At 34.7% G+C, this 23,659-nt stretch overlaps 4 protein-coding genes across 7 annotated transcripts in view; 2 read left to right on the top strand and 2 right to left on the bottom strand.

Moving 5' to 3' along the window:
* Window positions 1–735: 735 nt before the first annotated feature.
* Window positions 736–8,813, bottom strand: LOC106163975 (MICOS complex subunit MIC60-1). Its single transcript, XM_013541723.2, has 13 exons — window positions 8,642–8,813; window positions 7,769–7,905; window positions 7,370–7,540; window positions 7,081–7,129; window positions 6,614–6,725; window positions 6,256–6,384; window positions 5,514–5,653; window positions 4,831–4,925; window positions 4,468–4,603; window positions 3,943–4,066; window positions 3,487–3,710; window positions 3,019–3,247; window positions 736–2,237 (listed from the first exon to the last, which is right to left on the bottom strand). Exons 1-13 carry the CDS (start codon window positions 8,681–8,683, stop codon window positions 1,483–1,485), a joined length of 2,343 nt encoding a protein of 780 aa, XP_013397177.2. The 5' UTR covers window positions 8,684–8,813; the 3' UTR covers window positions 736–1,482.
* Window positions 8,814–8,891: 78 nt separating this feature from the next.
* Window positions 8,892–11,259, top strand: LOC147764433 (transcription initiation factor TFIID subunit 11-like). The gene is made up of 4 exons (XM_087015771.1): window positions 8,892–9,321; window positions 9,963–10,050; window positions 10,347–10,443; window positions 10,649–11,259. Exons 1-4 carry the CDS (start codon window positions 9,065–9,067, stop codon window positions 10,777–10,779), a joined length of 573 nt encoding a protein of 190 aa, XP_086871897.1. The 5' UTR covers window positions 8,892–9,064; the 3' UTR covers window positions 10,780–11,259.
* A 2,112-nt stretch (window positions 11,260–13,371) lies between these two features.
* Window positions 13,372–16,331, bottom strand: LOC106173154 (lysoplasmalogenase TMEM86A). The gene is made up of 2 exons (XM_013554175.2): window positions 16,162–16,331; window positions 13,372–15,317 (listed from the first exon to the last, which is right to left on the bottom strand). The coding sequence occupies exons 1-2, from the start codon at window positions 16,180–16,182 to the stop codon at window positions 14,577–14,579; spliced, it is 762 nt and encodes a 253-aa protein (XP_013409629.1). The 5' UTR covers window positions 16,183–16,331; the 3' UTR covers window positions 13,372–14,576.
* A 102-nt stretch (window positions 16,332–16,433) lies between these two features.
* LOC106173153 (ankyrin repeat and sterile alpha motif domain-containing protein 1B) overlaps window positions 16,434–23,659 on the top strand; it is a 62,906-nt gene continuing 55,680 nt past the window's right edge. For 2 of the 4 annotated variants that reach the window (XM_013554170.2, XM_013554173.2), the window contains exons 1-4: window positions 16,435–16,829; window positions 18,297–18,377; window positions 19,409–19,565; window positions 20,805–20,879. In XM_013554170.2, coding sequence (XP_013409624.2) covers window positions 16,717–16,829; window positions 18,297–18,377; window positions 19,409–19,565; window positions 20,805–20,879 — 426 coding nt within the window. In that variant the 5' untranslated portion in view covers window positions 16,435–16,716. Of the gene's footprint in view, window positions 16,830–18,296; window positions 18,378–19,408; window positions 19,566–20,804; window positions 20,880–23,659 lie in introns of all 4 variants that reach the window. The other 2 variants (XM_013554171.2, XM_013554172.2) reach the window with 2 other exon arrangements.

Here is a 23,659-nt window from a genome sequence, read left to right on the forward strand (position 1 = left end):
AAACTTTGATACAAACTTCTTCATGTGGGACCTTAATATAATCAAACATAGTTTGTAATCTGAGCACTAAATACTTTACTAGCATGCCTGTGACATCAGTTGCACCTCTATATTGGGTTTGGGTGTAAGATGTGATCGGTTTCCGACGCAACTCCCTAAATCCCCCCTTACACTGGACGGCGTCCTTTCTGCATCCTCTGTGCGACCAAGAAACTGGCATCGCTGTGGTTGTTAAAAGGAGGCAGCAGGCATCGCTTTGGTTGCAGAATGAATGCTCAATGATCGGCCAGTTGTCGGCACTTTAAGAATTTTTTTTACTCTCAAACGGTGCCGTTCTCAGAGACGCAAAAAAGACGCCGACCAGTGTAAAGGGGGCTTAATCAAGTATCTGACATGGTTGACGACTAGGCTACACCATCCTCTGGCGACTTTTGTTAATATTTTTAAGAGATATGAATCCCTTATGCACGATGTTCCAGTAAACACGAACCTTTTTTCGTCTCTTTACTGATAAAAACAAGAAAATTTGATGATATCATATAATCATCACCACTCAAAAATTCCATCCAGGGTCACTCATTTCACAAACACGCATCCTCTTGTTTACAAGGCACCAGTTTAATCACAAGCTTCTCTGTATTCTATTCTATTCTACGCCAGGAGACAATGTGTTTGTCCATTCTATCATTCTGCGAGTTACTGAGCACTACACAAGCTATTGCAGTACACTAGCTCTTTCTGAACGAAACATATATCTACAGTTTTATTTCCTCATATCCCAACAATTTCCAATACCTCCACCTACTCTGGGGCAATGTTTTGTATGTCAAGAATGCAAATTCTACTTTACAGGAAAAGAGGGCTGTGACTATCCGATATGGAACCACTAACATTTGCTGCAGCAGTTTGCCTGCTACTGTCAATTAAAATAACATTACAATTAGAATATCATTCATTCACTATTATTATAACTCCAATCCCATTATGAACTTTACTATGCAGCTTTTACATTTTTTTCAGAATATGGAATTTGAAAAAAAAAAAAAAAAACACCATTACACAAACACCAACTTTTCATGAAGTTGTTAAAACATGCAACATGCTAACAATTATTAGCCATGGATAGAGCGTCAATGTATTAAAGATAATGTTCATAATTTGAAAGGACATTAAAAGGAAGAACAATGCACTTGAAATATATCGCAAACCAACCGCTTTGTCCAGAACTTAAAGAAAATGCGCCTTTTAGGCTTACCATAGAAAGTGCCATGGTGGTTTTATTTTCAAGCTCTTCACATTTCAATATGCAGAGTCAAATATTGACATTATTTAAGTCAGTTCAGTTTGTGGTCAATGTGGTAAAAAATGATAATTAAATCAGGCAGTTAATATTTGAAATCATGCTGCTTGGAAAAGAATACAACAAATAATTGTATATGTAAAAGAGTCTTAAGTTCATTAGTTTGCTAGAAAACTTCATGATTAAGACTCTGTATCACTTGGGGGAGGTTCGCTGGGTGCTTTCTTTTCAACCTTTTTCTTCTTCTTTTTTACTTGCTTTTTGTCTCCTTGTGTTTCTTTATCATTATCCTCAGGCATTAGTGAGAAAGGTGGTGGTACAGCATAATCAGATACAGCCCCCAGACCCCTGGCTGAGGCATGAGCAGCAAGAACATCTGCAGCCTGCTTGGTTTCCACCATCACACGAGCATCCCTCAGCCAATCACTTGCTACTCTCTTAGGCATTCCCTGCAACTGGCCTATATATTTCACAGCATTCTCAAAGTTACCTCTGTCCATAAAGTATTTTGCACGTGCTAGCAAACTTATGGTGTTCACCTCTTCTGGCGCCATGTCTGAATTTGGTGATGCGGTGTATCCAGTATCGAAGATAAACAGCTGCTGGAGCCAGGATAACAGGTAGAGCATTGGACCAGCACCATTTTCTCCAACCAAAGCTACTCGACGACAAACCTTGTACACTTTCTCAAATCTGCTCTTCAGAGAATCTGCACTCCACACGCCCTTGTCCACAGCCTCACTTGGCACACCATTCAACACACTGGCTACAAAGGGGTCCAAGCCTGCTGCATCCCTAACTGCAGCAATCTCCTCCTCCAGGGGTTTCTTTGGATTTTCAGCATCCCCAGTCCCCGTGGTGATGGCATTCAATAAAGCTTGGCTAGCCAACCAATATTCATGTGCTGTGCCACCTTCCATTTCCTTTAAGGCTTGACCTGAATCAAATGAAAAGCATTAACTAAATAATAATAATAATAAGAAGAAGAAGAAGAAGAAGAAGAAGACATTTATGCTCCAAATGCTGCAATGTCATTTATGCCAGTTCTCTGCACTACATATATATATAAAGAATACAATTATAATGCAAATAATAATATTGTATTTCCTTTACAAGGAATGCCTAGTGTGATTGATTATTTGAGTTGGGGGGGGGGATCCTTTTGCATAGCCATTTAAATATATCTGGATATGTCCATCATGGTCTTTGCTCTTTATGGGTTCATGAGTCATTTCTCACTATATATTTATGTAATAATAACATCATTGTAACTAGAGGATCAGAGGTGATATTCCCTCCGAGTCTTGTAACACTAGCCAGAGTAGGTGCATTTGTATGAAAAAAAAAAAAAAAGGTATATTTAGCATTTTAATTTCAAACAAGGGTGCATTGCAACGACTACCATACCTAGACTGGTGCACCGATGAAGCCCAAAATTTACGTGAATCGAGTTGAGATTATGTGCAGCCAAAATCCAAGAGATGGGTAAGCAGGATCTTGTCGTTTAGGAGAAGATGTAAAGGTGACATAGCGGTGGGACCAAAACCATGTGTACCCCCATATGCCAGGCTGGTGGTACAATAAAACAATATTGTACAATTTTGAAAGTTGAACTTTTACCTTCAAGCCTGTGACCAAGAGGGCAAATGAATAACTGATAATTACAAATTAATAGCTATAAATTCAAATTCACTATTGTGTATTATGCGTGTAGATACCTTGTATAGCCAATTCCATGGAAAACAGCCTGCCAGCCAATGAGGTTATTTCCTTATTCAAGTCATTGTGCTTCTTTCTAGCAGCCTCTTCTGCCATCTTGTCAAATTCGGCCTCCAAGTCCTTCCGCTGTGTTGCTAGTACTTCTGTTAAATGGTCATTGTATGCTGCAGCTTGGCGAGCCAGTGCTTGACGAAGCTCCTTCTCAAATTCAATTCTTGCATTAGTTTCCTGAAATAAAAAAGTCTTATACCAATACTAAAGAAATACTAGGTTAAATTGTTCAAGCTTGGAAATCCTTTTAAGTGCACAAACAGCTTATGTAAAACAGTTTGTTTTTAACAATCTTTTACTATTAGTTAATAATGAAAAGTAAAATTCTCTTATTTCAAAAGCTACATAATCATTAAATGGATTTATAGTAAAATTTCATTAAACATGTTTATCTTTTTTATTAGCTTTCAAATTACCAAATGTTTTTTCTCTATTTCAAATTTGCTGATCAGAGCTTCTTTCTCTATTTGCAACCTAGAATCTAGCAGTTTTTCATCTGTAGTACGCTGTTGTTCCAGTGTTTCACCCACAACTTTTAACTGTGAGACCTCATGTTCTGCCAGCTGCTTCTGCAGTTGATCAATTCGTCGGTGAGCATGTGAAAGAAGAGAATTGAGCTCTTCTACACTGAGTTTCTGACCTGGAAAATGTAAAATTGTTGCAATATCTCATGTTTCTGGCATATGCCAAGGTTTCTAACACGGAGCAGGAGTCTAGTACATACAATTGTGTTCCAGTATAAATTTTGTGAGTAAATTAATGCAAAAACTACCACTCCCAATAACTAGCATTCACTGATTGTGTGTTTTCAGTTAATATCCTTAAATTAAAACAAACTTAAATTTCATCAAATAATGTACAAGGCAATTCACCCTTTTCTCCTAGTTTTACATCTGGTACTATACTCTCCATCTCTTTCTGAAACTGGTCTTTTCCTTTTTCCACGCGGTCCTTATAATGATGCAATATATTTGACTCGGACAAGGCATGGCTGACCTAAAAGAGAAAGAGAATTTCAAACTAACATAACTCTTGTCAATTACTTTGTCTTAAACAAATGCAGTACTGAAAACAAAACTTAATTGAAATCTGCAAAGCATACATCATATCATATCTCAATATTAGTACTAGTTACAACAAGAGTAATCTACTGTACCTGACATCCAAGAGCCTAATGTTTGCTCTTGTATGTTGCATACAGTGGACAATGAGTCGTTGTAACTGACTTATACCACACTGGACAGTGGTGCTTCAAAAAATAGGATGAATGCACAGACTGAAGCGTATGAAAATACAGGGGAGCCTGTAAATGAATTACAAGTGCAATTATCCTATTGTCTGAAGGCCTAGCCATGGTATAATTACATACAATGTTATTAAGTTTAACAGTTACCTACTTTTGCAACTACTCCATCTAGTTCATATTTTAGGTTGCTGTACTGGTCTTGGGCCTGTGCCAATATCTCATTTGCCTCAGTTTTAGCTTCAGCTTTGCCATCTTCTATTGCCTTTTTCAGCATTTCTAATTCATCACTAAATAGTTTAGAAGTAAAATGTTATAAGAAACCATCATTTTAATTAAATACCTAAAAGAAAACAAACTATGAGAAATAACTAAATGCAATATCTATCAGAGTTGGTTAAGAAGCTGACAAAGCATACTTATGGAGATCTAATAGATAAAACATGCATGCGTGTGGGCATGCACAGAAATACATAGACTCACAGACATTCACATAGAAAATTAATAAATATCCTACTGAGCAAACTGTCGCATTCTTTCTGCCTCTTCTTGAGCTTTCTTTTTCAGCTCACCAGCATGGAAAAGCTCAGATCTATGGGATTCTTTATCACCCTAAATTAGAAGCAATGGTACAAAAACAAGTTTAAGGAAAAAAAACTAAAAAAATTATTATTTTAGACATTTTGTTCTGACATATCTGATCTGTTCAAAACTTAGTAACTAGGTGAGCCAGTTTTTCATGTATTACACATCAATAATCTTACATACAAATGTTACACATAATAAAGATGACAAAAATAAGTGTGAAAACATCTATGGCCACATTCAGAACAGATGATCTGCAGACTAACTGGTCCATGGATCAAATACAGCCAACCCTACTTGAAAGCAAGGACTCCCTGCCTACCACATGCGCCAGGCCTGCAGGGGCCTGGCAATTAAACAGATTAAATCTCAGCTCTGAGTTAGCTAGGACAGTTAGCATGAGAATCATCTGTTGTGAATGTGGCCTATCTAAAACTTATTTTCCAAGTTTGAAGGTTTCAACATAAAAAAATAGTAAAAACTTAATGATTAAAGAAAATCGTTTGCTACTGCTATTTCAATTCCTAAGATATTTGGTGGCCAATTCTAATATATATAATTCTAAATGTTCTGACTTTGCCATAAATTAAATGATGCAGTATTAAAAATGTGTACCTCTGAAGACTCATCCATGGTCTTTCGGAACAGTTTAGTATGATTTGCAATGACCTCTGCAGCGTGATGGTGAAGGTCTACTGCACGCTGAACCAATTTCTTTGCAGAAGTCACAGACTTGTCCACTTGCTCTTCAAGCTCTATTGAGAAAATAAATAAGTAAACAGCAAAGCTGGCAAATATTCAGGGTCCCGTTTCACGAAGCAGTCGTTAGTTAGAATAACTAACTATTGAATTATCTAGCTAACAAGAAAACTTAGCACAACAATGTGATAGAAAAAAAATGAAAAAAAAGAAAGAAAGAAAAAATAATAAAATAATCCCATCATGCCAACATGTCTTTTTCTTAAGCAAAGCCATTAAGCAAATTTGAAGTAAAATAAAAATATGGCTTGATAATCATAGGACAAACATTGCCAAAATACACGTAAAAAACAATTATTCCTGTAAAAACAATCTGATCATACTGATTTTTGAAAGGAAACTTTTTAACCAAACAAAGCCACTTGGTAAATTTAAAGCAAAATTTATACAGACTGATGTATTTATCAGCAACTGCAAAAAGAACAGACACAGTGATCAGAATAAATACAGCCACATACCATGTCAGTATATCAAAAGAATGGTTTAGCTTTATTTAATCAAATTGTGAAGAAGGAACAATGTTTTCACATACAGTGAAGATAAGCCTGGTACTGAAGACTCACTTTGTGTTTTTATATAACTTTGTAGATGATATTACCTTTATTTCTTTTCATTATTAAATCTTCTTCTTCTTTGATCTTACGGTCTACCTCCAATTTGTCTTGTCTTTTTCTTTCCAAGTCCTGTTCTTTTTCAATTTCCTTTGCAACTTCTTCCGGAATTTCAACTTGCAAAGTAATAATAATAATAATAATAATAATAATAATCTCTTTCACACACTTAAATTACAACTCTTTACAGAAATTGCACATTTATTCCCAATAAAATTATATTTTATGTCTTCAAAACATAACCTGTTAACATTTTAAAAAATAAAGATTTCTCTTATTATCAATTTAAAGAAGACTGCTGGTATATTTGCACTTTCAAATTCAAGAAAGCATACATTATCTTACTTTTCTTTTTCTTTGCTTTAACAGCCACACCCTTAGGAGACAAATCCAGCTGTGCAGAACTCTTTGCTTCAACTTTCTCAGGAACTTGCTCTATGTCAGCCCTGTCTTCAGACTGCATTATAAATTTTAAAAAAAGCTGCATCGCTTCTGCACAAGTTGTAGAAGTCCAATATAAACATCAAAATGTGTACTAAAGAGTAACAGTCTTATTGTGAAAATTCTGGTAATGGGAGAAGAATTGGTTTAGCTGAAAAAAGTTTTTGACGAATGCAGTTTTATCAACTGACTTAACTAATTAATTATGTTGCATGAAACTGATCAATCATCCTGCCATTTTTTTCTTTTTCTGTTTTATTATTTTTTTTTTTACCATACAGGTATATATATGATGCACATAGAAATGCACACATTTATAAAATTTTAGAAGCAAATTAGCATTACTATTTGATTAAAATATTTTCAACTACCTTTGGTGTTGATCCTGATAAAGCTGGGGATCCTCGCAAGAAGTTATTTCTAATATAATTTTAAAAAGATCAAATATATAACCAAACATTAGTTGATATTTTTCATAATAATGTATTCAAACTATAATATCTGGATTAAATCCAAACAAAACTACAAATGACAAAATAATAGCTTATCTGAAGAACTGTTAAGGCCAAAAATTAAAACCTTTTGTCTGTTATTTATTTTGTCATACTCAACATATGTATGCAACTAAGTGTCTATTTATATCCTAAAACTTTTGCTCACTTAGTTATGTCTTTCTTGGCTGGGAGGTATTGAAAAGCTAAATCTGCATATGGCACTTTTTCCTCCAAGAATTCCCTATAGGTAGGTTCATACAGAGCATAAGCTACATTTCCTCCAACACCAACCACTGTCAACCCTGTGAGAGGAAGTATCCAGCTACCAGCACCTCCACTGGAAAGATAAAAAAATATAAATATAAACACTGAATGTAATGTAAACACTGAATATTCATTGGGCATCTAATCCTTCTTATTTTCTTCAATAACTGGAAATTATTACTAATGCTTAGATATATGAAAATAATCATAGGTGTATGCTATGTCACAATGCTCAGTTCACACACAAACACACACACACACACGCACGCACACACAAACACACACACACTAGTACCCTTACCCTCCTCCTCGGGGTGGTGGTGGTGGAGCAGCATTCTGCCACAATCTGTGGGTCTGACTAAAACCTCGTTTACCAAGGCCTAGTAGTGCACTGGCCTTAACATTAGGACCCCTGGGTTTAGCTGGTCCAGAAGAGCACTGTTAGTAAAAAAAATTTTTTTTAGTATAAATTTATGTTTTTATTGAGCTTTATAATGATATAAAAAATTTAATAAAGTATAAATTCATGTTTTTATTGAGCTTTACATGGTCCCACAGCTTCATTTTGTCTTGAAACAAAAAATATCAACTATATTAAAAATATCAACTAATGTTTGGTGTCGTCCCTGCATACAGTAATTAACTCTAATCAATTCAACCAGTCGAGGGACGATGCGTGGGGTGCCGAGCATGAGAGGCCATTACAGGATTAAGCAGTCTTCCTTTCATGTAGGTCCGCCATATTTAGGTCGAGGTCTAGCTAGCACTCAGCTCTTTTAATTCTTAATTGGGGCATACAGTGGTGGAATAAAGCCTTACCTAATATGCGTAGCATTGTAATTTGTAAGGCATTTAAGATAAGGCAAAGTAATCGCCATGTTTTTGGGGCTTATGTATACCTTCTTTGACTCTAGCACCAGCAGTGAATATAACTGTACTTTCAAATCGCTGCGACAGACTCACAGAGTCAGGAACTTAAAACTACAGTATATGTTTGATCACGTAGTCATAATTGTATGGGTGAAGAAGCACACCACCGACCGGTGTCAACGAACAGATAAATTTCGTCACTAATAGTGATGTGGTGACACTATTTATGCAACATACTGATGTCGTTTGATGCATTATCTAGCTGAATCAAACTGCCATAGGCATATTCCACTTAACAACTTACGGAAATGTTCCTTGCAATTTGCTTCGAAGGTGCCCTCCACATTTCGGTGCATCCACACAATATGGCTGAATGGGCGAGAGGAGTCTGGGTACTCACAGCTAGCGCAATTAAATAAATATATATTGCATTAATAATTAGAGACGATTTGACAACAATGGTCGATGCCTTACGTTCTTAATTGGATTATTATATTTATATATTTATATATTCTGGATTCAATATGTTTTGAACACTAACTATTATATGGTCATTTGTTCTGGGAAACTCTATTCGAAAGGAAAAATTAGCTCTACATTACGGGTAAATCGAAATGAGATGTAAGCTCAAGTGGCAATTGAAACAGGATGAAAAAAACTCAGTGAAACTGTGATATAATATTGCAGTCTCTTAGGACATTGTGTTTAACACTTTCCTCGGCAGAGGATGGATCCAGATCCTTCATCGTCAAGCTTGGAATCTAAGAAAGACATTGCTGCTGGCGCTACAGAATTGAACATTTCTGGAACAAGTAATGAAAGCTTGGAAGAAAAGCACGAAGATAAGGGCGATGTCGAGCCAGATGTTGACGAAAAACACAAAGGAAAAAGTGAAGTTGACGTTGAAAAACAAGAGAGAGACGATACGCATGCAATGCTTAAAAGAAAGAAAGAAAAGCAGGACGAAGAGAGGATGAAAATGCAGTAAATATTAGAATAAATAATATTAGTCCTTATCGATACCATCATTATTTATACCAATGCCAAATAGTTATAAAAGCGCCGGTAGATATCTTGTTCCTTTATTGAAATTGACAGTAATGCATCATGTACAGGTTTATGTAACTGCAAATGGCATAAAATGCATGCCTTTAATTGATATATATAGTACATAGTAGACAAAGAGGTATAAAACAATGAATGCATTGGATTTCGTCAGACATTCTTACTGCTACATGTAATTCTTACTGCTGAAATGATTTTACTTTAGACTGTATAAAGAACATTTTTGGTGCCTGAACTCTAATTTTGAAATCTATTTAATTTTGTACATTTCTGCAATGATCTGGCTCTCTCAGGCTCTGGCAGCATGAAACTAATGCATTACCATTTTTATTGGCAATTTTGATATCCACTGTGTTAGCACAGCCAGTGCAAATTATCAGAATTATCAATAAGAGTGCTAATGCATGAATTTCGTACTAAGGCTCTGTGTGCCTTACAAAAATTCTTTTTAAATCCAAAATTCTGTTAAAGCATTTTAGTCCTTTCAGAAGGGAGGATTAAAGATGTCAATGCAAAACCAAGAAAAAAATTTCATAAAAATGAATTCTTCCTCTTTTCAGGGTCTTGGTGTCCAATTTTTCAGAAGAACAATTAAACCAGTATGAAATGTACAGAAGAGCAGCATTTCCAAAAGCTGCAATCAAGAGGGTAAGTCACTGGGTTATCTCAAAATAAATGACTAAAATAAAATAAATATGGTAGTTACAATACCATCACCCATGTTATTCTGCAAGGCTTCATTTTAATGCCAAGTATTATTGATGATGTTAAATGTACAGCAACATGTATTTAAGTTATTGTCTTGATGGAATGTTTCTTGACAAGTTAAAGGGGGAAAGTTAATTTGGCTGATGCATGCATATACTGTAGAGTTAATCATAAGAATGTTTATCATTTAAAAAAGTCTAATAACACCAAATAAATATCATGAATGTTTATTGCAGCTTATGCAGTCGCTTACTGGAACAACAGTTGCACAAAATGTTGTCATTGCTATGTCAGGAATTTCCAAAGTATTTGTAGGAGAAGTGGTAGAGGAAGGTACATAATAAACATGACACACTGTACCCAAATAAAGAATCATTATCTTAATGTTGTAATGTAAAGCAGTCTCAGGATTTAATTTTTATATTGTTAATGTATTTTTGTATCGTAAAGATCTATTTCCCATGTTTCTCTGGGTCAGATATGAAAATCATACACATATTTATTAAATTGGTCACTAATTTGGAATTTATTATTTCAGCCTTAGATGTGATGGAGCAGTGGAAAGAAACTGGACCCCTACAGCCAAAGCACTTGAGAGAAGCTGTGAGAAGACTACGTTCAAGAGGTCAAGTGCCAACAACGAGATACAAAAAGAAGTTCTTTCACTGATACCAAGAAGCAACATATGAGGAATCATTTTATGACATGATGCTTGGGAAGATCTAAATTGATATGGATTGCAGTGGCAGGACCTGTCACACCTAACACATTTAGAAATACATGTGCTGAAAAACCGTTTTATATAAGGTGCAAGTAGATAGATTTGCTGTGGCATAGATCCTGATCCACCTTTAAACCATATTGTTTGATCAGGATAGCTGTGAAGGGCTGAGTGTCTTGTTACAAGTATTGTCATTTCCCTCAAGTAATACAGGTCTAGGTTGCCCTAATGCCCAGGATTGGGCCAGGAAGATGCACACTTCTAATGAAATTGAAGTATGCAAATAATTTACTGAAATGAAGGCATTAAGGTACGGATGTACCCAAATATAGCTAGAAATCCTCATTTTTGGTTTTTTATGTCTAATTATTGGTTAAATGTGTATCTAACGTTTAACAGAATAAAATTTTTACATTTTGAACAAAAAATATGTTTTTTTCTGAGGATTCTGATGCTGCACACATCGGCACCGGTGGCCTGGTCTATGCCCCGCCTTCGTTGTCAAGGGCCGTTAGCATGGGTAAACTCGGTGGGCGGACCTTAGCAGCATCAGCACGTCCAGGGAAACAATAGAACAGGGATGCGCCATGCCCCCTTTGTCATAAACAGCGATCGGCAAAGCAGTGGCTATTGTTCCGCTTAAGCTGTTTTGATAGTCACTCTTGATTGTGATCAGCGCTAAGATGAATCTTTTCCGACACATCGGATTTGCACGAAATCCGCATTCTCCCTTGAATATAGCTTGTTGTTACACGCGCTCTTTCGATTTTTTTTTTGTTCATTTTTGAGATACGCAAAAAAAGAAGAAAATTCCCTTGCTTGCTACCCGTGACAACAATCGTCATACTTTCTATCCATTTTCGACAACAGCTCGATGCCAGGGGCGTAACCAGGCATACGCACGGATGCACTGTGTGTACAATTTTTTGAGCCAACCATGATATTATTCTCCATAAATTCAGTGTATTTTTCACCGAATATAATCGTACCTGGGAATTTTCAAAATCTGTGCGTACAATTTTAAATGGTCTGGTTACGCCCCTGCATGCAGTTGTTAGATTTTAAAAATCTTAACATGGGCGTAACTAGGCATACGCACGGATGCACTGTGTGTACAATTTTTGGCCAACCATGATATTATTTCATGTAAATTTAGTGTATTTTTCACGGAATATAAAGAAATCCTCTGCTTATTAAAGTCACCTGTATGAACAAATCCTCTGTATCAATTGTATAGGCACAATTGTTCTGACCCCCCCCCCCCCCCCCCCCCCCCCCCGTCTTGCATACTTTTATTTATAAAACTCTCCTGAAGCCTCGCTGGCGATATTTAGCTCAGGTAAAAATGTACCCGAGTGTTATTTTCAAAGAGCAGCTCCCGCAACCCTGAGGGCACTAGATAAAATCTGGACACCAGGTTTTATAAGGAGCTAGAGAAACAAAGGAAGGATTTTTCCTGCAAAGCGTCAAATAATTTTGAAACTGAGTTGACCCAGCTTTTTTCTTCAACAATTATCGCAGAATTTTTCCTGGCTCACCCAACTTTAGACATTTCCTCTAACAAAACCTTTTGGGTTGCGTCTATTTCTTGTTGTTGATGGTCCGATCGGCGTCCTGTAACAAGACCGTGTTTTCGAACCATTTTTCGCTTGGCGAATGTGGACAAGACCGCCTGCAATGCTGCTATTGTGTGCACATCCTAGAGCGCATCCCTAACACTTTCCCCGATGGCAATTGATGTGGCCACTGATTGCTTGAGTCATTAGGGCTTACTTGATTGCCTGTCAATCATTCTGGCAGTGCTAGCAGTAACCCCTTGAAGTTACTAACAGGAGGTGAGATTGATACAAAAATGAGATTTTTTGACATCCAAATGCATGAAAACAAGCTAATTTCAACCGGCAATAGAGTACTCATCTTCGCGATCGTCAGAACGATGACAGGTAAAGCTGTCAACAATTTAATTTGCTAATTTGGACAATTAACCTCCCTGAAAGGGTTTTTGCTCGTTTTCTTTGCTTTCAATATTGACGAGATAGCGTTATCTTAGCAAGCTATAACTGTCTACCTGTACACCTGAGGGAGACCAAATTTACCATGCTAATTATGAAAAGTATGCACTAAAAGTGCTTTTTAAGAAATTTTGATTGATCCTCTCTTTTCTAATTTATAGACTTTGAAAGTGAAAATTTCCTAATATTTTGATGTAATTTCACGTTTTTATAGATAAAATCAACAATAAGTGTCTGAAGAAAAATCCCTGACTCCATGCTGTAGTACTTTGTTCTAGTGTTATAATGCCATCAAAAGCAAGTTTATAGCTGTCCAGGTGCCTGAGAAAATCAGGTGTATAAAAATGGTGTTTTTGTCCCCAAAATCCCGATATTACGTCACACGATGAAGTTAGAGCTGTGTTCCAAGCATAATTAGATATTTTGAAGATACATTAAATGAATGTGACAGGAATAAAAAAGCCAAGACCTTTATTTTAAGAGAAAATCTCAAACCTACATTCCCACCTTAAAAATGTAAATACTGTGTAGTTTTTATGATTTTTATTTATTTCTAACTATTTTGTAAAATGAACAACGCTAAGAAACAAAATGTTAGTAAAACTCTATGGAGTCCAAAAAGACTTCAGAATTGCAATCCATGGAGTTTACAGTTCATAAGTAGAAAGCCTTTTAAGAAATTTTACTTATTTGAACCATACAACAGAGGCTCATCTAATTCAATAGGCTCTGCAGATCTCCATTAAGAAATACTGTCATAACATAGTTTGTCTTTTTTAAAAGACCATATTTTAGGACTAAAATTTGTAATGAAAATGTTAATTGTGAGATAAGAAATACATTTTGTGCTAGAGAAAATGCAAGTGCAAATTGAAAGTATAATGATATGTAACATCTTTTTGTTTTGTTGTATTACTATTGTCATTATTGCTAAATTAAAACAAAATTTGGTATCAAATGCTGAACTTGACTGAATTTTCAGTCCATCAATAGATTTTTGCATACATTACAGTTTTGATATGGCCTCAGTATCAAATGAAGTTATGTTTTATTAAATTTTTTTTTTCCAGATGATATCAAAGCCCCTCTCTCTACCCTAAAGTATACCTATAAAAACAGCGATTCCAACTAGCAACCATACTTCTTTTTCAATGTCATGTTCATGCTCGCAATTTGGCTCTGAACCCAAAACTCTGAGCCATCTGTTTCAAAAGTATGTTTGATGAAGTTAGACTTTTGACAGCAAATATTTTAAAATCTTAGTAACAAAATACTTAGCTTCAACAATAAGTCATAATGGATACAAATAAGAACAGGCTAATAAAAAAGAATCTCTAATAAAAACATCTGAGGTGAATCTCCTACTTTAAGTGGAGAATGATAATTGTTTATAAGTTAAAGAGTATATATGAACAAAATACTAAAATGGTAAATATGCTCAGATTCATACATTTGCATTGATAGTGCAATAACAACCCAGTATTGACAGCACCATTACATAACCTCCAAGAGATTAAAGTTTAAGTTTAGTTCTTAATAACCTCTTAAACTACGTATCCATTATATGCCCTTACTTCATTTACTTCTCTGAAGTTCTCTCAATTAAATTAAATTGATATATGTATTTTCTAGACAACGGGGGCATTTCTGAAAATCATATATTATCAAATGAGTGATAGACAATTGAATAAAACTGAATGTACAAGTTGAAAAACAGGATCCAACCCTTCCTCTTAGTCAGTTTTTAATTGACTGTGCTGCCCGTTAGCCAATCCATTTTCCTCACTGGTTTTCTTTAGCAAGACATCAATAGGGCTGTCCACTACAGATAGTGCTATTCCGAATTGTGCTGCATAATATGTTGTCATGATGATAGTGTGACCAAATGGAATAGGCATGACAAACTTATCCAATGCAATGGTTAAATCGGAGATGAGGAAAGCAATGGAGCCAGCACATCCACACAGCTTGGTCCAAGTCCACAGGTCATCAAAGAGCTGGACCCTGGCCACTGCCCTCCAGGCCATGAACAAAATGAGGATGAGGTACATGGGGACCAGTATGTTCATTATACCAGTTAACCCAGGAGACAAGATGGTATAGACAATAGATCCCAGGAAACTGATTACTAATCCTGCCCATGGGTTTAGAGGCCTCATTCCAAATGCAGAAGCATACAGGAGCTGGGCTACAGCAAACATTGCCAATCCATGTTCAAAGCAATAGTGTTTCCATACCAGGAATATATCCCCAAGGCAGGAAAAGATCAAGCCAGCAAGGATTCGTCTGGAGTATGCATAATACTCTGACAAGTTCATGCCATGAAGCAACACAAACACTATCAATGATATCACTGGCAAGCACTTGATGATGGCATAGAAGATGGACCCATAGGAAGCTTCATCCCCAAATAGCACAAAATAGATAGCCAATGTTTTGAAGAAAGGGACTAGTTTCGGACCCACAGACTTCAGCTGAAAATTAAAAAATAAAATATATATATATATGTGTGTGTGTGTGATTATATATATATATATATATTCTTGGTGTACTATTTTAACTTCCGCCTTAACATGGTAAGTGTTTTAGTTAATGTTACATAGTGTACAATGTGTTCTTGTGTAATTTCTCTTGACCAAAATTGAAAGCACTGTCAATAAATTGTTCAACATTTAATAACCAAAACCCGTGCATAAATATATAAATATAAATTTCTTGGCTGTCTTCTTTCCATTTTTAGTGAGGGAACAGGTAGAAATGAGGATAATTTCATGTTCAACGTCAGTACTAAATAGCGCAAAATACACAAGTTTTTCATAATGTCAGATGACATATCAGATTATATATATATATATATATATATATATATATATATATATTATAACAGAAAGAGATTTAAGTGGTATATACGTCTGGCAGCAAAGGTACAATAGTTTAAGTATATATACACGATTATGAGGCACTGGACTTTGACCGTCAGTTCTCCCACGTATTTCTCTAACACAAAGCAACTATCGTTAGTCATCATCACAAGACCTTGGTCAAGATCCACGTGCCTACCTTAAGAAAGTATAACAGTTTATGGCCACTATAAGAGCATGATAAATTATTTAAAAAAACAGATATTCATTCCTCTTACAAATACAAATATGTAGTCAGTCACAGATTCTTTTACGTCGAATAGTTGCTCCACCATTGCCTTTGTTTACGTTTTGTTACTAAAAATAGCTTGCGCACAGATGTTTACAACTTTTCACTGACAGAATGTAGGATTTTAATATAAACGAGACACCTGAACTACAACGCTGGTACACTTACCACAGTGAGAGGTCTCGTCATACTGCAATTGTTCGAAAAATTACATTAAAGAGCAGATTCTGGTCTGAACGCAATAAACCCTCTTGAAAAAATTGTCTGTCCTGTCAAAACTGTTTTCTATCTACGTCACTGGCTCAAAGGTTGAAATGACGTCACAGGAAATGTGGGTTGAGAAAGCAATGTTTACTGGCTATTTGGTTCCAATCGTAAAGCATTTTAACCTATGAGAAAACTTTTTACATAAGGTGTTTGTATGTTAGCCACCAGGTGGTAGCCTACCAAGATAATCCTTCATGTACACCGTGGAGTAACATTGAAATCGACAGACTGCCAGGCAATGGTGTGGGAACAGTAGCCCTTACAAAAGTTGTTAAGCTGTTGCGAACTTTCATCTAAGTAGGCAATATACATCTCTACATCTCTGGACGCGTAAGGGAAATCAACAGCTCTGAAAATAAGCGTGAAACAATATTTTTATTCCTGTGTTAAGTTTTGGGAAGGGCCATTTCATTTGAATGACCTAAATTTATAACAGGACATCTGTGGATCCATACAATGGGCAAGGATCACGATTTACTGGAAGCTGCCAGAAATGGACAGGTTGAACAAATAGAACGAATATTGGGTCATCATAAGACGAAAAAAGTACCACTTGGGCCATTGTCAAGGTATTACTTGTTGCTTGAAGTGCATTTTTCTAAAACAGGAAGTAACGTTAAAATTGTGAAATAAAGTTTGTAAAACTTTTGGAACGGGTGGAAATAAAGCTAACCCCAGAGCTTAATATGACTTGGTTTGACTTTGGTCCTTATCATTATTATGTAGTATTTACCAAATGACGAAATGGAAAAAAGTAGTTTTTGAACGACGGAGCATTACGTAATTGGTTCAACAGGTACTTACAACTTTGTTTACACTTTGAACAGTGCTACTGCTGCCCTGACAGGCAGGCTAATTTTTTTATCCAATCATATTGTGGAAATAAACAAAAAAAGAAATGTACACTTTTATGGGTCCATTCTAATTTTTATGTATCATTTCAATAATTTTTATGCCAGTTGTGAAAATGGCAAATAAAAAATTCATCTTGTGCCTTTCATACTGGTATTTGATTGTACATACAGTGCTAATATTGAAGCCAAAGAACAAAGAACATGATAGCTATTTTTTTTTTTTTTTTAGTTCATCAATATAAACCTTGCTTTGCATGCCAAGATGCAATATGAAATTACTGGCAGTAAGAATATCAAAGGGTCACTTGCTCTATGAAATATAAGTTTTTAGTCATAGATTAGTGAAATCTTTACTTTAATGAAATCTTAACCTGTTATGGTAATTGATAGATTCCTTCCAGGAAATGAAAGGAAATATTCCAATCAGCCTTTCAGGTTAGCTGTAAATCTTAAGTAGCCAACTGGGACAGAGCTGCATATGCGGAGAGGATTGAAATCAATAAATAGTGATAGACTTGGAAGGGGCTTAAAGCCAGTTCAACTGATCATCGTTGCATTATCGTTTGTTAATGAATGCAGCCATCTGTGGCAGTTCCTGTGGGACTTCAGTTTACTGCATAAGAAATTACCTGACATACATAGCTATATATGTATAGTCTTGATCCTAACATTGTCTTGCTTATTTCAGTGCCATATGTAGATATACACCTTATGTATTACATATTAAAATAAAGGCCTTTTTATGTAGAGCATCTTTTGTGTGATTAGAAGTAGAAATAAAGATTAATTTGAAAATATTACCTTTTCCCCCTTATGGTAGCTGCCTGTGATTTACAAAAAGAGACACTGACAATCAATTTAAAAAATAAACTTTTAATAGGAAATGAAATAAAGAGTTCTTGCAGACATAGGTGTTAAGTGGTTCTGTGGATATCAAGGCAACAATTAACTGTGCATTAGTAGCTTAATCAGCTGTGAATTGATTTTGGGACATGATTGTGTGCCGTTTAATATGATTGATTATCAATATATATAAACATTTAAATTACACAGTGTGTGCTGTAGATTTTTTTAATATTATATTATTTACTTTATATTATTATTCCATTTAATAGTACATAACATGTTTCATTAGTTTTATAAGAAATAAGAAGAAATAAGTATCTTCAATTTTTGTTATAGTCTTAGGAAAGGCCCAAATCCAAGTTGTCAAGATGGCAATGGGGAAACACCTCTACACTATGCAGCTCTCAATGGACATGTGTGAGTGGAATATGTGTATTTACTTTATTGTTACCCTTACTAGTAATGTATATATATTCATATGAGATACTTTTCAGATTTGTGTAATGTAGATTATTAACTCCTCTTAATTTTAACTTACCAGAAATATGTAATATACATTCTCTAATTGAAAGACTTGGAAGACAATGCCTCTTTTATATTTGCTCAGAAACACCCAAGATACTTACTGTACACTTTATTAACAAATCTGTCAGTCAAAGAAAGGCCTGCTGAGCCATAACCAAGATAAGAAATGGAAACAAATACTGGCACGTGTACTAGTATATAAGTTTTATTAATATACATTAGAAGAATAAGAGAGCTTCTGTAACATGTTTTATGTTATTGAAAGTCAGACCTGTGTCATCTGTGGTACTTCTGTACATATGTGAGTATATGGCATTGGTATTTGTCAGTTCTGTAAAAAAAAAACTGAAGATGCTACAAAAATTCCGAAAACTACAAAACTCCCAACTAGAAGAATAAAAGGCTCTTTTTGAAATTTCAGTATTTTCATTATTTGCTAAGAAGCATTCCCCTTGTTATCACCTGTCTTTTCCTTTCAATATCACCATCATTCACCAGCTGTTATTATCAACACTTGCCCTTTGCTGTCACGCAACTTGAGATATATCCTGCTAACATTCTTTAGTCTGCTGTTTTGTTCACCCAACACTGTCTCTTCCTACATCTGATCTTTCTTATTATTGGTTCTATATTTATATAAATATATGCATATTAAACCATGCAGGTAACATTTTGTGCTGTACCCAACAAAGCATAAATTTTCAAAATATATTTCAAAGGTATTTAATAGTAAATGGGCAAAGACATTTTAAATTTTTTTAATAAAAAATGAAATTTCAAAATATGACAGTGAATATGTCATGGATTATGAACAATTCTTGACCATCATCTGAATATTAAAAGGGCCTATTTATTAAATATTTGTATTTATTCATTTTTATATGTATTAATTTTGATCAGTATACTAAAATTATTCCTCTCAGGTCTGCTGTCCAGTCTCTTCTAAGACATGAAGGCTGTGCCACCATTGCAGACAACAAAGGATGTCATCCTATCCATCTTGCTGCCTGGAATGGAAATGATGAAATCTGCAAACTCTTACTCACTTCGGGACCATCATTTGCCAGTGTTAATGAACAGGTGAGAACACCATATTTCATAACTCTTTTTAAAGAGTGTAATCTTGAACAAGGCTGTGTACTCTGATGAAGATATTATGATGTTAGGTTACAACAGTGCACAGTGTTCTATTAAAATGCCAAATATGTTCATTTGCTTTGTTATTATGCTGCCTGTTTACTGTAATACACCATAAATGAATTATTTACCAACATTTTAATTTTATAATAATGAATTCAATAAATTGTAAAATCTTTGATTACTGGACATATTCATTGTTAGTAGGTTTTATTGGAGTTATTTTTAAACCTGAAGAAAAAACTGTCTTTCAATTCATTTGTTAGGTTGTATAATTTAAAGTAGGATTTCTGTTGTCACATCAGTTATTTGAATGAATATAAGCTCCTGTTGATGACTTTTAGAGTAGATGAAGATACAAAATATGGCATTTAAAATCAAAATGTTACAAATAAAATAAAATTGGTAATATAAATAGAACTTAACTGTATGGGCATGAAAAAATTTATATGCAGACAAAATTTGAATTTTAACATTATCCAACTAATAAAGGGAAAAACCATTCATTATTGAGTCTAATATATGTATCTTGATTGCATTGCACCTGATGCTACATTGTTTCATTGCATTGCACCTGACGCTACATTGCTTTGGCCTTGAATTAATAGAAATGGATCAAGCATACTTATAAACCTCTCATCTATTGTGCCGTATGTATACTACTTGAGATTTAGGTTGCCTTGTCCTGTCATGTGATATGTATCTCTTTTTAATGGTAAAAATCAATGGCACCACTTAAATCTTTGTTAAGTGCTAGACTTGTGAAAATGAACTACAATCAGAGCATTTACTTTGGGATCTTTTAATTTGACTGCTAACTTTGTTAGAATTGTTTGCTCAGAAAATGACATGTGTCGATGTTTGTGTTAGCTTTAAGGCCTTATTGATTTGTGTTGTTTTCATCATATCATCCATAAGATTTAATGGAATGGACCACATTGGAAGCACACCATTGTTGTTAGTGGGGCAGAAAAATCTTAACCTCTCTAAATTAATTGTATGTTAAATCTTTTTGTTGAAATTGGTATTTTGTCTTAGAAAATTGGGATAGTATTCCATATTTGTTAATTGGTAAGCATATTTTGTAGAGATTTGTTTCTCTTCTCTTTTATGAACATGTGCATTATTTGGGAGTCTGTGTATATTATTTTGATGATCAAAGCACATTTTATTGATATCCAGAACCATGAAGGAGACACAGCACTCCACACAGCTGCCCAATATGGCCATACAAAAGTAGTGAGGGTATTGCTTGAGGTGAGTAGAAATGGTAACTTTCCAGTCGTTATTGTAATTTATAGTTTGATAAAATTTTAGCAATTTGTAGCAGTTGCACACTTGTTAAGTGTATACTACAATTTTATACACTCTCATATATCATATGTAATTAGTAATCCCAAAAATATAGATAAACAGAATAATATTATTTTTACTTTCATTAGGAAGATTGTGTAGACGCTCTTCAAATTAGGTGACAATGACTGTTGCAGAACTTAAATGATTATTTTATGTAGTAAATTTGGCAGTGTGGATACTGTATCATCCAAATGTTTATTATGTTAAAGTTGAAAACTGCTGGTGTTGCTTTTGGGCCTTAAGGGCTATTCAAGTTCAAATGTGGACATGATCCAATTATTCTTTATATATGTATATCTGCACGTTCATGATACTGAGTAACAACAATGGGTTATCATCTTTCATGTGAAAGAGGATAGATTTGTCTTACTGAAACAAACATTTTTGTGTTTTCAAACATTATTGAGTATTTTAAACTTTTTATTTCTTAGCCAAAAATGACACTCAAAAAGCGCCTTTTTAAAAAATTTCAACTTTTTACAATTTTCAAATCTGGAAGGGATATACTAATACAGTAATCGCTTACTTGAGCATGAAAATAAACATGGCAAAATCAAATGTACCCTTGAATTTGACCTATTTTTCCAATGTAAAGCAACTTATTTGTATATTGCTGTGTTATGTTTTGGCTTAAACTAGCTTGTTGCCTCTTATTGACTCAAAATTCAAGCTAGATTTTGATGCCATCAGAATGATGGCGTAATAAGTTTATCAATGGGACTTTCAAGCCCTCCCTGTGATCATCAATAAAGTACCTGATTCCAGTGCCTTAAGTGGGCAGATGTATAAAAGATATTGTACATTGAGATATTTAGTTAATCTGACCCCCAACAATTACTAAAAATGTGTGCACCTTTCACTTATTGAAACTTAACATGTATTAGGCTTGAGAGATTGGATTGGATTGCTAATAATGGCCATGCAGTGCCATAGAGATCTAGGTAAATCAAGGGTCCAAATAAATCTGTTTGATTATGTCTGATTAAGCTGTAAGTGATAAGATGCATACTGTATGATAAGTTAGAGGTGAAGGCTATAGGCTAGCGCTTTTACTTAAAGAGTGTATCAGCTGCTTTTTAAATGCCTATACATCAAACACTATATCATAGCAATATGTACTGGTGCAATGTATGTTTTGAGAGTTTATTAACTTTACACACTGAGTGTTATGAGATGTATATAAAAGACCATGACCAATTGATAGTGAGATAATTTGCTGAAATATAAAATTAAAAAGAAATGACCCTCGTGTCTGAAATAACAGTTACTTTGTAAAATTAGTAAATAGTTAGACAAATGAATGCAAGTAATTTTCCTTTCCTTCTTCCTCTGAGTTAACAAAGTGCATGACTGTTTCAAAAAAAAAAAAAAAATTTGGGCCTGATAATAAGAATACATTGGCTGTCTCCCAGAGGAATTTTTAAAATATGTGACACCAATCTAAAGATGTGCAGATCAGCCATTGTCCTTTAGATATCAAAGTTGGCTTTTATCTCAGTCATGTGAATTACTCAGTATACATGCACATACAGATTCATCAAAGGTAAAATGATTGAGCACTTAAATTTCCTGTGTGACATGTCGTCATGAAACAATATTGCTAATCTGAGCAGTTGAGTTACTGGCACAACTGAATCATTTGACATGTGTGGAGATGTGATTTTGTCAGTTTTGAGATTGGTAATTGAAATTTCACATTATGGCAAAACAATCCATTTTATCCATTTCTGATGTAGTCGTTTAGTTGATATCACAACCAAAAGAATGGATAAGTAAGCTTAATTAAGTTTTATCTAGGACATCAGTTGTAAATTCTTTTGCCCTAATTTATATATTGTTTTAGAAACATCCTCACATTTTATCTAGTGAATTCCTTTAATTCGCACTCCCCTGCTGTGTTATATGTGGCAAGAAAACCATGCGTTAATCAGCCGTCAGTAAAGCAGCTTCCATCAGCTTTGGCAGGTGTGCAGTCTTCCTGATCAATTTTCAAAAGCTAATAAAAACTGGTTTCTCATATTGCAGATCCATTTTCCATTGTCTCAGCAAAACTATTTTCTTTATTCTGTGTGTCTGTTCACATGATTCATTTTGGTATTCAAGACAATTTATCTTTGAAAAAAAGTGTGTATGTCTAAGATATTCTGAGATCATTAGAGAGAAAAGTATTCCCAGAGTGAAATATCTGAATCTTAAAGAGTATTTGCCATTAGTCATTAAAGTGAGTTTTTAGCAGGATAGGAAGACTCTGTGGGATTATGCCATTAGCACCTTTAGTGATTTTTTGAGGGTGCTTTTGTTTTATTCCAACTGAGGAAAAACTGCTTGAAAGGAATCATTGAGCTGGATCATATTGCATTTTGTCCTTATGCAGATGTAATTACTGATCATGATTAGATAAAACTGTCATGAATAAAAATATAGAAAATCAGAGGGGAATATTCTTTGATTCGGATGCAGATGCTGCCTGAAGTGTTTTAATATTTAACAACACTTTGTACTTCTTGACAGCCTGAAATGGAAAGATAAGATTTTTTTATATCCAATTTAAAGTATGTTATATTGGAATTAATTCTCATGAAGTATGAAGAAGTGACAGTTGGTTTTTTTTTTTTTTCAATAATAAGGTAAAAAGAAGTATTGTTATTATCAACTCAATTGAATTTCTTCATTATTTGTAA

The sequence above is a fragment of the Lingula anatina genome, chromosome 1 (genome assembly GCF_051362555.1).
Source record: "Lingula anatina isolate TDL-2025a chromosome 1, LinAna3.0, whole genome shotgun sequence".
Taxonomy (NCBI): Eukaryota; Metazoa; Brachiopoda; class Lingulata; order Lingulida; family Lingulidae; genus Lingula; species Lingula anatina.